Source organism: Cnephaeus nilssonii (genome assembly GCF_951640355.1).
Source record: "Cnephaeus nilssonii genome assembly, chromosome: 1".
Lineage (NCBI taxonomy): Eukaryota > Metazoa > Chordata > Mammalia > Chiroptera > Vespertilionidae > Cnephaeus > Cnephaeus nilssonii.
This window is the reverse complement of record NC_137072.1, coordinates 70980164-70994082: the sequence shown is the minus strand read 5'-3', so window position 1 is coordinate 70994082 and position 13919 is coordinate 70980164. Positions and strand designations below refer to the sequence as shown.

The 13919-nt window shown below is 38.5% G+C and overlaps 1 protein-coding gene across 2 annotated transcripts; it reads left to right on the top strand.

Annotated features, from left to right (window-relative positions):
• The first annotated feature begins 74 nt into the window (after positions 1 to 74).
• THAP6 (THAP domain containing 6) lies at positions 75 to 13476 on the top strand. 2 transcript variants are annotated; one of them, XM_079778633.1, is made up of 5 exons: positions 75 to 139; positions 1060 to 1162; positions 2480 to 2687; positions 7257 to 7382; positions 10695 to 13476. In XM_079778633.1, exons 2-5 carry the CDS (start codon positions 1083 to 1085, stop codon positions 10932 to 10934), a joined length of 654 nt encoding a protein of 217 aa, XP_079634759.1. In that variant the 5' UTR covers positions 75 to 139; positions 1060 to 1082; the 3' UTR covers positions 10935 to 13476. The 2 variants fall into 2 exon arrangements, with proteins under 2 accessions (XP_079634759.1, XP_079634760.1); XM_079778634.1 differs by lacking the exon at positions 7257 to 7382.
• The last annotated feature ends 443 nt before the right edge of the window (positions 13477 to 13919 follow it).

Below are 13919 nucleotides of genomic sequence, written 5' to 3'. Positions count from 1 at the left end.
CTCGGCCGCGGCGGCCAGCGGAGCCAATATGGCGGCTGAGCACGTGACCCGGGGCAGTCGGATTTCCGGCTGGCGGGGCGGAAGCCGAGATAGACTCAATCTCGGTCGTCGACGTTAGTCGCTGTCCTCGCCGCTAACGGTAATGACTCTTAGGTAGCCTTTGCCTTCCCGACTCCATAGCGACCCGCCCTGACTCTGGGGCGTGGCTCGGGGCCCGAGGGACGGCGGCGGCGCGGAGACGCCCGGCGGCCCCCCGGGGAAGGGGCCCTTTCCGGCCGCGTTCGCACCTGACAGGGCGGCCCCTCCCTCTCGCCGCGCGGGGCCGCGGCCTCGAGAAAGGGGCGGAGCTCGGCCCGGCGCCGGGCCCGGCGCGGGTCCCCGGCACTCACCGGCGCCTGGCTTCCCTGTGTCCTCCCCTTCCCCTTGACTTGCTCTTTATTTCTTCAAATGATGTGCTAACGTTTACTGTATACCAGTCACCAGCGAAGTCGTGGGGACGTGGGGACAAAGAAAAAATAAAAGGAAAAAACACGCCCCACCATGCCATCCTGGGACTCAGACGGAGGGGGAAGGACTGAGGGAGGATCTCTGACATACAGGGAAGATGTCAGCTCTGAGAAGTGCCAGGAAGAAGTGTGTGTCCTACGAGAGCCAATGCTAGAGGAGATCTGACTTCATCTGGGAGTCAAGGGAGGGCTCCCCGGGGAGCCACGGGCGCTGAAGGCTGAGGGGGGTCAGGAGGCCGGGCGGGGTCGGAGTGCTGAGCCCGGGGGCAGAGCCCACCTGGGAGGCAACCGTGGGAGGGAAATGCACAAACGAGGCTACGACACGGATATCCTCTGTGTTGGCTTCGGAGCGCGAGGCTAAATACCACCTGGCTCCTTTAAAGAGCCGAGCCCCTGGAAACGTGTATGAGCAAAGCTGCAGGTGTTGGAAGAAAATACTTGCCTGTGGCTTTCTCGTGTGATTTCCCTTTGCCCAAAATGTACTGGGAAAGGTAAATATGTCCCCCCCTTGCTTTGAAGTTTACTAACGCTGACCATTTTCATTTTCTTGCAGTTCTGTTATGCGTTGCTAAAGTCATGGTGAAATGTTGCTCGGCGATTGGATGTGCTTCTCGCTGTCTGCCAAATTCCAAGTTAAAAGGACTGACGTTTCACGTGTGAGACTTTTCTGTCGTTAAGCCAAGTACTTTCAAAAGCCAAAAGCAGTGTTACTTAAATCTTAAGTTTTGAACTTCAGTTCCCAAGTTCTTTTTACATAACCTTTTTACTTAAATTTGAAGCGACAGTGATACCTTTACACTTATAATTCAGTTTAGAGGTTAAAGATACCTGCCAAGGGATCCTGCTGGTTCACAAAAATGTCATCAAAGCCATGTTTGCCAGCATTACTTTGCATTTTAGCATACCTTCAAAGAAAGCCCGTGTTGTTTACATGTAGTTTACAATCCGAATGAAGGATCTTTGCCCAAATATATTCATTCTTTGGATGCAGAAAAACCTTCAGTTGTGGATCTTACCATAAAGTATTAAATATCCTTTGAAATTTCTTTATAACATGAGAAAAATTTAAATGAGGACCATATGTCTACAGCATGATTAGTTGAAAAATCTGACTATTAAAACTGTAAGTTACAAAAGCATGAATCTTGATCGTTTCTGCTGTAATATTTCCCAAGAGTAATAGCAGACTAGTTAAGAAATTAATTTAGTCACATCCTTAACCCTTTGCACTCGCTTGCTTTTTTCTCGATTCCTTTATTCTACTCGGGATTTAATTTTTTAAATACCCCAGATTTTACAAAGCGCGGCAGTAGAATAAAAAACTGGAGTTTCTTTTCATACAAACTTATTTATTTGGATTTTTTTATATTTCAAATTATTGATACATTCAAAGAGTAATTTTAATCTCTATAATTTTTCATGGTGTGATACTTTTTGAAACATTCACCCACATGAAGACCTGGTTTACATTCACATGTTTCGCAAATATAAATCGTCTCTCTTCTTCCTCCTTTGATTTTTCTGTTAGAACAAACAACACAATCTTTGTGTTTTTTGTTAGGGTGAGGTGTGATTATCTGGAGCTTTCCATCTAAACGTTGCTCTAAGTTAGTGGATAATAATCTACCCCTGGAAGTTAGTGTACCATCTCTGAATTCTCCAACAAGATCATGTACTAGCTTCCTAATAAATTTCACATGCGTTATCAGTTTTTCATTTTTGGCATCAGTTGAGACGGCATTTACATTTTACTTGTCCTTTCATGCTAATGAAAACAAGAAAAGATACTGGAAAAATAGACAAAAATCCCCCTTCCCCCCCGCGGTGAAACTACATGTCGAGTGTGGCTCGACATACGAGCTGCTACCGATGCTAACCGTGTCGAGTCACACTCAACATCCGAGTGCAAAAGGTTAACTCAAGTATAATATCAACAGTGTTTAATTTTAAAATACTTTTTGTATTTTTTCTAGATTCCCCACAGATGAAAATGTAAAGAGAAAATGGGTATTAGCGATGAAAAGACTTGATGTGAATGCTGCAGGCATTTGGGAGCCTAAAAAAGGAGATGTGTTGTGTTCAAGGCACTTTAAGAAGACAGATTTTGACAGAAGTACTCCAAATATTAAACTGAAACCTGGAGTCATACCTTCTATCTTTGATTTCCCATCTCACTTACAGGTTTGTTTATGAGTACTGCTTGCCACCATTACTCACTCTTTATGGTACTATCGAAGAAGCTTCACCACACTTGCTTTGAAATCCTCTAAGTTTTTAAAGATGTAAACTGCTGCTTCAGACTGTGAAATATGTAGTAGGAGTATTTTACCAATAGCCACTCAGAAATATTTATAAAGGTTTGGTGAAATGGACTACCCCTAAGAGTTAGCATAGCTCAAGACTTGTATCTGAAAAATAGAGGAACATAAGAATGGTTTAAGTAAAGTTCCGAGTTGGCAGTCCTGCTCACTTTGGTTTAGAGCCACATACATGCAAACTTGAAGCCTAGGTAGGACTGAAAGGACAAGAAAAAAAACAAAAGAACAGGAGAAGGTAAGGAGAGAAGAGGTCTAAAAAGGAAATTGAAAGGATTGGGTAAGTAAATTCTAGTTGAATTCTGTTTTTTCTCAGTGATATTCGTGCTATGGGATGGCTGCCTCATCCTCAACACCTTTCTTGACTTCATATACCTGGAAGTGTATTTGCTTCCATAAACTTTAGACTGACTGATCCAATGTGGAAAGTTCAGAGAGAGCCTGTGGGTTCCACAATAGTAATGAGCCTCCATTGAAAGGTATCTCCCTCCTGACAGCTGGAAACAAGGGAAGTGGTCCAGCACTGTGACTGCACCCATGTGATCTTGGTCACTTTCTGCAGTTGTTCCTATTGTGGCACCTGAGTTACCAAGTAGAGACTGCCTCCCTTGTGCGATTTGCTCTGAAGGGTTTTTATCCTATAGTAAGGCGTCATCTATCTGCATTGTTAAGAGGACCTTAAGAAATATTGCCATAATAAATAAAAAATAAGTTACTTTCAAAAACTATTTCCTAATAAAGAAAATTTTATTATAGGAAATTAGATAATAAAGGAAAGAGAAAATAAAAATTAATAATTACATAATCCAGAGATAATACTGTTAACACTCTGATGTGTATCTTTCCAGTCATTTGTATATATATGTTTATATATAAATTCATCTCTACCTATATAGTCTTATAAAAATAGAATTATACTGGCCCAGCTGGCGTGGCTCAGTGGTTGAGCATTGACCTATGAACTAGGAGGTCATGGATCAATTCCTGGTCAGGGCATATGCCCGGGTTGTGGGCTCAATCCCCACTGTGGGGCATGCAGGAGGCAGTCAATCAATGATTCTCTCCCATCATTGATGTTTCTATCTCTCCCTCTTCCTTCCTCTCTGAAATCAATAAAAATATATTTTAAAAAATAGAATTATGCTGTATGTATATCCTCTTTTTTATTGGCTTATCTTTCTTTTTTATTGTTTTAGTTGATTTGAGAGAGAGAGAGACATCAATGTGAGAGAGAAACATCAATCAGTTGCCTCCTGCCCCAAATAGGGATCAAACGCACAATCTGAGTATGTGCCCTGACTAAGGATCGAACCCCCCCCCCCCACCACCACCTTTCAGTGTGCAGGATAGCACTCCAACCAACTGAGCCACTCGAGCCAGGGTATGCAGGAGGCAGCCTATCGATGTTTCTCTCTTTCTCTCTCTCTCCCCCCCCTCTCCTCCCTCTCCTCCCTCTCCCCCTCTCCCTCTCTCCCTCTCTCTCTTTCCCTCTCCCTCTCTCTCTTTCCCTCTCCCTCTCCCCCTCTCTCCCTCTCTCTCCCTTCCTCTCTCTAAAATCCATTTATTTTCTTTGCACTATAATATTCCATTGTATAAATAAACTAATTTTTCCATTCAACTACGACATTTTTGCTCATGACTTTTGATGCACTTATGTCCACATTTCTGAAGAATGTATGCACACTTCTGTTAGAAGTGGAATTGCTGGATTCAATTATGTGTCTGTTCAGCATAAGTAGATATTGCCATAATTTTCCAAAGTGGTTTGCCAATATACAGTCCCACCATCAGCATATTACAGTTCCTAAGGATCTATATCCTTGCTAGTACTTGTTGATGTGAGCTTTATAGAACATTTTTAATGACCATATAGCCATTGATTCTGTGTCTGAACAATAATTTATGTAATTGGTCCTCACAATTGTAGATAAGTTATCATCTTTCACTATTTTAAACAGCACTATAATGAACATTATTGTAGCTAAATCTTTGTACATATCTTTATTTCCTTGCACTAAATTCTTAAAAATAAAACTGTTGGCTCAAAAATTTTACACATTAAAAAAAAAATTTTAAGAAATCTTTTTATTTAATTGATGAAAGAGAGAGAAAAATGGATCGGTTGCCTCTCATATCCATCTCAGTGATCAAACCCACAACCTGGGCATGTGCCCTGACCGGGAATCAAACAGGACACCTGGTGTAAGACGAGGCTCCAACCAAATGAGCCACACAGGCTAGGGCCTTATTTTTAAGACGTGTTTTTGATACCGTTCTTCCCAAGACCTACCAAAAAGCTTATATCAATCTATTCCCCTACTAACAATACATAAGCATGTCTGTCTATCCTAACCCTCGATATTAGTTGTGTTTTTAACCTTTGCTAAAATTAATAGGCAAAAATGTCATCTTACTGTTTTAATTCATCTCTGAATATTAGTGAGTTTCTACATTTTTTATGTGTTTACTCGCCATTTATATTTCTTTTGTGTGTGTGAGTGTGTTATATCTTCAGGTCCTCTTCTATTTTCATATTTTAAGGTATATTATAATGTTATATGAACCATTTAACTGCCATCTATGTTGCAATTACTTTTTGTTGTCTTTAATTCTAATTAATGGAGTTGGGGGTTTTTTTTGTTTTTTTAATTCAGACTTTTTTGTTAAGTAGTCAATTCTATATTTTCTCTTGTATTGTCTGACTTTAGCCTTTCCCACCTTAAGATTATATAAACATTCCCTATATTTTTTATAGTTCCTCATGGTTTTTATCTTTACATAAATTTTTAATACATAGACTTTCATCATGTTTTATTATGTACTAGAGGCCCGGTGCACGAAATTCGTGCATGGAGGGGGGTTGTCCCTCAGCCCAGCCTGTACCCTCTACCCTCTCCAATCTGGGACCTCTCAAGGGATGTCCGACTGCCCGTTTAGGCCCTAAATGGGCAGTCGGACATCCCTCTCACAATCCAGGACTTGCCTGCCTGCCTTCCTGATTGCCCCTAACCGCTTCTGCCTGCCAGCCTGATCACCCCCTAACCACTCCGCTGCCAGCCTGGTTGATGCTTAACTGCTCCCCTGCCAGCCTGTTTGCCCCCAACTTCCCTCCTCTGCCAGCCTGGTCACCCCTAACTGCCCTCTCCTGCAGGGTTGATCACCTCCAACTGCCCTCCCTTGCAGGCCTGGTCCTTCTCAACTGCCCTCCCTTGCAGGCCTGGTCCTTCTCAACTGCCCTCCTTTGCAGGCCGGGTGCCTCCCAACTGCCCTCTCCTGCTGGCCATCTTGTGGTGGACATCTTGTGTCCACATGGGGGCAGGATCTTTGACCACATGGGGGCAGACATATTGTGTGTTGCAGTGATGATCAATCTGCATAGTACTCTTTTATTAGATAGAATAGAGGCCTGGTACAGGGGTGGGGGCCAGCTGGTTTGCCCTGAAGGGTGTCCCTGATCAGGGTGAGGTTCCCTTGGGGCGTGGGGCGGCCTGAGCGAGGGGCCTGTGGTGGTTTGCAGGCTGGCCACGCCCCCTGGCAACCCAAGCGGAGGCCCTGGTATCTGGAATTTATTTTCCTTTTACAATTGAAACTTTGTAGCCTGGAGCAGAGCCAAGCCTGGGGCTCCCTCCGAGGCCCGCAGCCATTTGTGTTGGGGTTATAATTGAAACTTTGTTGCCTTAAGCAGGTGGGCCCGGCCAGGGTGTGCGGAAAGCTTTGCTTCCCCTGTTGCCGGCGGCAACCCTGGCCTGCTCTCTCAAGCTCCATTCTGCCACCATTTGTTTGAATTTACCTTCTATAATTGAAACTTTGTAGCTTGAGTGGAGGCTTAGGCCTGCAACCGCTGGCAGAAAGCTTGGCTTCCTCTGTTACCTAGGAAACCTTGCTCTCTGTGGCTGTAGCCATCTTGGTTTGGGTTAATTTGCATACTCGCTCTGAGTGGATGGTGGGCGTGGCCTTGTGGGCGTGGCCTTGTGGGTGTGTCAGAGGTATGGTCAATTTGCATATTTGTCTATTATTAGATAGGATAAGGATATAACTGTTTTCTTATTTGATTTTGACATTATTTATAGCTTTTCTCCACTTATTTATAATTCATTTATTTTATTCTAAAGGCTTTTGTCTACTTGAACTATTTCTAGATTTTTCTGTCCAGGAGAGTAGCAAACCAGTTTTACTGTTATTTCTGTGTAAAAGTTTTTAATACCTGGAGGACATATCTTCTCTCATTATTACTCTTCTTTTTTAGGAAAATTTGTGCTTCTAGATGTAATTTTGAAAAAGTTCCTTTAAAGTAATTTCAGTGGAATTTAAATTTTACTGACTTTTAAAAGCTGTTTTCATTAAAGGAAATATTAATTTTACAGAGTTAGGAAGGAATAAAATTTTTAAAAGGACAGAAGTATCTACAATAATTGTTATTAACAATTCTTAACAGGGGAAAAGAGAACAGCTTCATTGTAGAAAAAACTTCACCCTCAAACCCCTTCCAGTCACAAACCACAATCACCAGCTTGTTGGTGCTTCCTCGTGTATTGAAGAATTTCAACCCCAGTTCATTTTTGTAAGTAAAATTACTTACTGAGCTGATGTTGATATTTTTAAGATGAATTTTTCCTTTCCATTAGTTTTAAACCTTTCAAAAATCTTATTTAAAAAAACTAGGAGTTTAGATGTTTGAGATTTTTCTTTTTAATCTATAATATCCAAAAATAAACTACTTCCCAGGGCCATGGTAATACAAATTAGAGGTAGTTAAGCCTTTGTTTACATATTTAGTTAAGAGAATGCTTTCACGAGGACATTTCAACCAAGAAAATGCAGTTCCTCCCTTTAGATACTATATTTTTATATGGAAACATATAATTTAAAAAATAGTTATGTCTTTAGGTTTTAAAGTATAATTATACACATACAGTAGTCAAGCTTGCACTTATTTCTACATTTCATTGTCTGTTCATGTTAGAACCAGGCCTGGAATCCAGATCTGTTTTACTATCTTGATTACTATAGCTTTATAATAATTCTTTAAATCAAAGTTGGTAGTCTTCCAACATTGTTCTTTTTCAAAGTTGTTTTGGTTATTCTGGGTCCTTTGCATTTTTATATGAATTTTAGAATCACTTTGTAAAACATCCACAAAAAAAGCCAGCTAGAATTTTGACTGGGATTATGTCAAATCTATAGATTCATTTGGGAAGAAGGATTGCCATCTTTTTTTTTTCTTTTTAAAGAATTGCAATCTTAATAAGTCTCTTTTACGTCTTTTAACCCATTAACTCATTATATCTCTTCATATATTGAGGCCTTTAACTTCTCTCAGTGATGTTTTGTAGTTTTCAGTGGACAGGTCTTTCATTTCATTTTTATAAGTGGTATTGTTTTATTTACTGCTAGTATGTGGAAATACAATTGATTTTTTTATATTGATCTTATATCTGGAAAACTTGCTAAACTCACATATTAATTATCAAAGCTTTTTGTAGAAGCTATCAGATTTTCTACATCATGCCGTCTGTCATTTAAAATAGTTTTGATTCTTTTCAATATGAATAACTGATTTCTTTTTCTTGCACTGCCTTGAACTATACCAAATAGAATTACTAAGAACTAATCTCCATGCCTTGCTCCTGATTTTTTTTTAATTTATTTATTGATTTGAGAGAGAAAGAGAGAGAGGAAGGGAGAGAAAGAGAAGCAAAAACATCATTTTGTTGTTCCACTTACTTATGCATTCATTGGTTGAATCTTATATGCACCCTGACTGGGGATTGAACCCACAATCTTGGCGTATAGGGATGATGCTCTAACCAACTAAGCTACCTGGTCAGGGCTCCATGCCTTGCTCCTGAGTTTAAGAAGAAAACATTCAGTCTTTCACCATTGAAGACATTAATATGATATTAAATGTGATATTAACTACAGCTTTTTGTAAATGCCCTTTATCAGATTGAGGAAGTGTCTTTTTATTCCTAGTTTGCTGAGAATTTTTATTGGAAAAGAATGCTAATTTTGTCAAATGATCTTTTTGTATCTATTGAGAGATAATATTTTTCTTTTTTTAGTTTGTTAATATGATTAGTTACATCAATTGATTTTTGAATGTTAAACCATCCTACTTCCTTTTATATATATATATATATATATATATATATATATATATAAATTTTATTATTGATATTTTACAGAGAGGAAGGGAGAGGGATAGAGAGTTAGAAACATCGATGAGAGAAACATCGATCAGCTGCCTCCTGCACACCTCTTACTGGGGATGTGCCCGCAACCAAGGTACATGCCCTTGACTGGAATTGAACCTGGGACCTTTCAGTCCGCAGGCTGACGCTCTATCCACTGAGTCAAACGAGTTAGGGCAAACCCTACTTGTTAATGATGCATTATTTCTTTCATATATTATTGGATTCAATTTAAAATTTTATTTAGAATACTTTCTTGTGTGTTCAAGAGTGATATTGGCCTGTAATTTGCTTTTGTTTCAATCTTTTTGTCTGGTTTCACTATCAGAATAATGCTGAACTCAAAAGAATGAGTTAAAAAATATTGCCTCTTTTTTATTTTCTGGAAGAATTTGTATAGAATTGGAATTATTTTTTCCATAAATATTTGGTAGAATTCTCCAGCAAAGCTGTCTAGGTCTGAAGTGTTCTTTGTGGAGAAGTCTTTTTGTTAGCTTGTATTTTCCAAGGGATTTGTTCATTTTATCTCAGTTGTCATGCTTATTATCTTAAAACTGTTCATAATATTTCCTTATTATCCTTTTAATATCTATAAAATCTATAGTAATATCATCTCATTTCTGATCATTTGTTTCTGTTCACTTTTATTGCTGATCAGCCTAACTAGACAGTTATCACTTTAATTGATCATGTCAAAACTTTATGTCTTGGTCTTTGTATTGATTTTTTTATTTTTTTTTATTTTTTTAAATATATTTTATTGATTTTTTACAGAGAGGAAGGGAGAGGGACAGAGAGCCAGAAACATCGATGAGAGAAAAACATCGACCAGCTGCCTCCCGCACACTCCCCACCAGGGATGTGCCCGCAACCAATGTACATGCCCTTGACCGGAATCAAACCTGGGACCCCTCAGTCCGCAGACCGACGCTCTATCCACCGAGCCAAACCGGTTTCGGCTGTATTGATTTTTTTAGATAGGAGTCATTCCAGTCTCTTATTTCATTTTGGCTGGAAGCAAAAGTTCTCTTCACTAATTTTAATATTAAATAAAAGTTATTCAAAATTTTTTATAGTGCCTTTATAAATGTCAGTGTTATCTTTCATATTTTCAAATGAAAAAGGTATACCCAGTAAACATAAGCATAATCATAATAAATATTAAAAGAACTTAAATTATCTCTTTAAAAATCCAAGGCCTGAGTCCTCTTTAAACCCGAACACCCAGCCTGAGGGCTGCTTCAGTCAGTGCTCCTTTCCTGACTTCCTTCATAAAGTCAGCTGTTCATCAGACTTAAGTAACTCGGTTACTCATTTAACAATGTCATGTTTTTTTATTGTTAAAACAAACCCTGAGGGAATGAAAGCCTTATAGCCATTGCGGGTTTCAGTGTTCATAAGCAGATACCTACTTTGAATGAGAAGTGCATCCCATCCATAGCATTCTGCTCTCCTCTTGTCTGCCTAGCCTTTGACAGAACAAAGAGGCTCTAGGCACCTGAAATATTGCTTACTCCCTTATCCTCCTCTTATGTTCACCACCTTACTACAGCCAACTTACTATCACCAACTTAAAGGTCTTCTCTAAGCACAGTAACTGGAGAAACAGCTGAGGCCTAGTTATAAGCTTTTGGCTAATTACTTGTCTGTTTATTTTACTAACTTGGTATTTATGTTTTTAGGAGCATAGCTACAGTGTAATGGACAGTCCAAAGAAACTTAAGTATAAATTAGATCATGTGATCAGCGAGCTAGAGGATACCAAGAAAAGTCTGCGGAATGTTTTAGACCGAGAAAAGCGTTTCCAAAAATCATTGGGGAAGACGATCAGGGAATTAAAGGATGACTGTCTCATCAGCCAAGAAACAGCAAATAGACTGGAAGCTTTTTGTTGGGAATATTATCAGGAGAGCATAGAATGAGACTGTATTTCATGAAATAATTTCACGTTATCTTTAACCTAAAATTGACATTGGTACAGCTTTTTAGAAAATAATTCTTATTTACTATTATTAAATACTGTCTATCATTTAGAGTGCTTCTTTGGATCCTCTTTAGCATTAAGCATTATAGTTGTTATCCAAAGACCATTTTTGAAGACATGCAGAAATTTGTGTTAGTTCTCATGTTTTGATGTGACTTGTGACAATTACGTTTTTATATACCTAAACTAGTGCCAGGTCATTATTGTAAGTTAAAAGATCAAGAAAATCCCTCTGTACTAAGGAAATGATATCAAATCAGCCATGTTAAGCTATGGTAGTAGGAACTGAACACTTCAGCAGCAGCAGCAGATTTTTTACTTCAAAGGAATACTTTTACTATTATTTACATAGGTACTCTTTATGGTAAATATGTTCAATTTTACTTTAAATGTATCTTACTATAAAGCAGAATTTATTTATAACACATGTTGACCTTGGATCCAGTCCAAGGTGCTTTTGTTATCAGTAATACCAAAAGATCTTTTTACAAGACATTCCGTGGTACTGACCCTGAGAACAGCATATGGTACAGAACTTTAGGCTTTTCAAGTTGTCCAGAGACAAGTTAAGAAGACCCCTGGACAAGGTCTCAGTTTTTCAATACAGTACATTGTTCTTCCTCACTATGAGTACTTTGATGTAAACCTGCATAGCTTTAAAAATTTTAGAGAGGATCATAAATCTGATTTTTCTAATAGCTAGTTACTCTGACAGTTTTGAACATTGTTTTTTTACTGTCATTTCATCACAAAGGTGTATCTTCAATATCTGAATGCCAGTACTAGATGAATACTTTTAATGCTGCTTTATATTTTACAGAAAGTAATATGCTGACACTTTTAAAAATATAAAATATAGAAGAAACTAATTTAAAAAGATGATGTGGCTCTTCCAGTGGAAATAGGAATTGGAGAAAGGTTTATAATATTTTCCTCTAATTAGAAGAGTATATTACCATTCAAGAGCTTTTATATAGAGAAATCGGTAAGAAAAACATCAGATTTATAAATAATTTCTTACTGAGTACACAGTAGCTATTTTCTGATTGATCCAAGTGTCAGAAATTTTGGTTTTCTCCCAGTTTCTTCGTAAAAGCAACTGAAATTAAGAGTCATATAAACTATGGATTAGAATACAATGTACTAGCCCAAAGTCAAATTCTACTTTGAAGCATATATACATATATGAATCTCATTAAGGCATCTATGCTATAGTATTTAGAATTTGAGTGTCAATTATTTCAATGTGTTAACTAGAAATGAACTGCATTTGTGCTAAAATGTTCATTATAATTTTATTTGTGATATATTCATATCAATAAGGATATGGTCACTTGATTTTTTTTTATATTTAAGAATACTGTTTTAATGCATGTTATATTTTTATATAGGATTCCAAACCTTCCTTCTTAATGGGATTTTACCCACATTTGACGGATCAGCATTATGCTAAGAAGTCTCTGAGGTCATATATTTTTACTACCTTAAAAAAAAACTCATTAGTTACCCATTATTTATGTTAATTATTTAATTTTGAATTCATAATGGACATTTAAGTGGGAAGTTTATGTATGACCTTAGGTTTTATAGTGATTCTGTGACAGATATGGAGATTTTTTTTTCCCCTCACCCTATTTTTTCATATAAAAATTAAAGTCAGTGGACAGTGGAAAAAAGTAAAAGGATAGATTCAAAACAGTGTGTCCAAATTCTAGCTCTCTACAGGCTGCTTAAAATAAATCAAGCCCGGGAGACCTTCACAAAAGCCAAGTCCCAGTTTCTGCCACTACCAGTTACCAGTCACTTTTACTACTTGTGTTCAAAGTGAATTCAGTCCTTGTGTTCTTTTTCATTGGTCTTCGTATCACTGAGCAAGAGATAACTGTGGGAAAATATTGGTATCATCAATGAATTGGAGCTACACATTTGCTCTTTATTTTTATGGAGATGTGATTACCAATAGAAATATGACATAAAAAAGGCCCTCCCCACCTGCCACCCCAAACAAATGTCTGACTACAGTATATACCTCAGTTCCCAGTTCCCAGAGAACAGTTCTTAGCCTGGGGAAGAGCTGTTCTATGTGGAGCAAAACCAGTCATCCACCATCCAGAGGTTCCTCCAGAAACCAAGGCCAGCCTAAGGGTTTCACTTCGTTTTAAGGCTTAGAGTGGCCTCTGGATTCTGGAACAAACCAATACACCAGTTCAACCTCAGCACCAAATCAGGTGTGAAGGACTTGACATGGCATTTTTCTCCATATAAAGTTTAAATCTTTAGACTTTGGTTGCTAAAGATAATTATAACATAGTCTTTAAATGGAGGAAAGATGAAATGTATTAAAATTTGTATACTTAGTTTTGATAAAATTGTTACAGAAATAACTGAGGGATGAAGAATCCATTATATACTTGAAAAAGAAAATATTTTCTTCAGTAATGTGCTCTATGTGGTTTTTATACATTTAGTTATTCAATAAAATGAACCAAAAAAATCAAGAGTTTGGCTTAATTTTTTCCACATTTTCCTCTCCACCAATAACTCTGATATCATAGAGTCTACTAGGTCAGATGACCCAAGTGGCAGGCCTGCTTCCACTACAATATGGACCTGCCATAGACCCCTTTCCTGCTCTGGGCCTCACTCAAAACTGGCAGCCTTTCGTGTAGAGCAGAGAGCAGTATTCTTAGGTGTGAAATGTGCTGCCTTCAGAGCCCAAAGAGGCCTATTCAGCACTGTGCTGCCACCTTCATAGTGAGGTGCAAGTTGCACTAATGTGTCTTGTACTTCAGTGGGGATGTCCCAGCATGCCCCTCCCCCAAATTTTACTGATGTAGGCTCCTAATGCCTTTCTCCTCACTGTGCACTGCGCTATTGGATGACACGCATGCTCAGATTTCATACCACAACATCTGAAAATTTA

What these genes read in the sequence shown, in the direction of transcription:
- THAP6 (XM_079778633.1), top strand. Translation starts at nt 1,083, where the DNA reads ATGGTGAAATGTTGCTCGGCGATTGGATGTGCTTCTCGCTGTCTGCCA. An exon ending in AAAGGACTGACGTTTCACGT is followed by an intron (nt 1,163 to 2,479) that starts GTGAGACTTTTC and finishes TATTTTTTCTAG; the next exon opens with ATTCCCCACAGATGAAAATG. An exon ending in TTCAACCCCAGTTCATTTTT is followed by an intron (nt 7,383 to 10,694) that starts GTAAGTAAAATT and finishes TTATGTTTTTAG; the next exon opens with GAGCATAGCTACAGTGTAAT.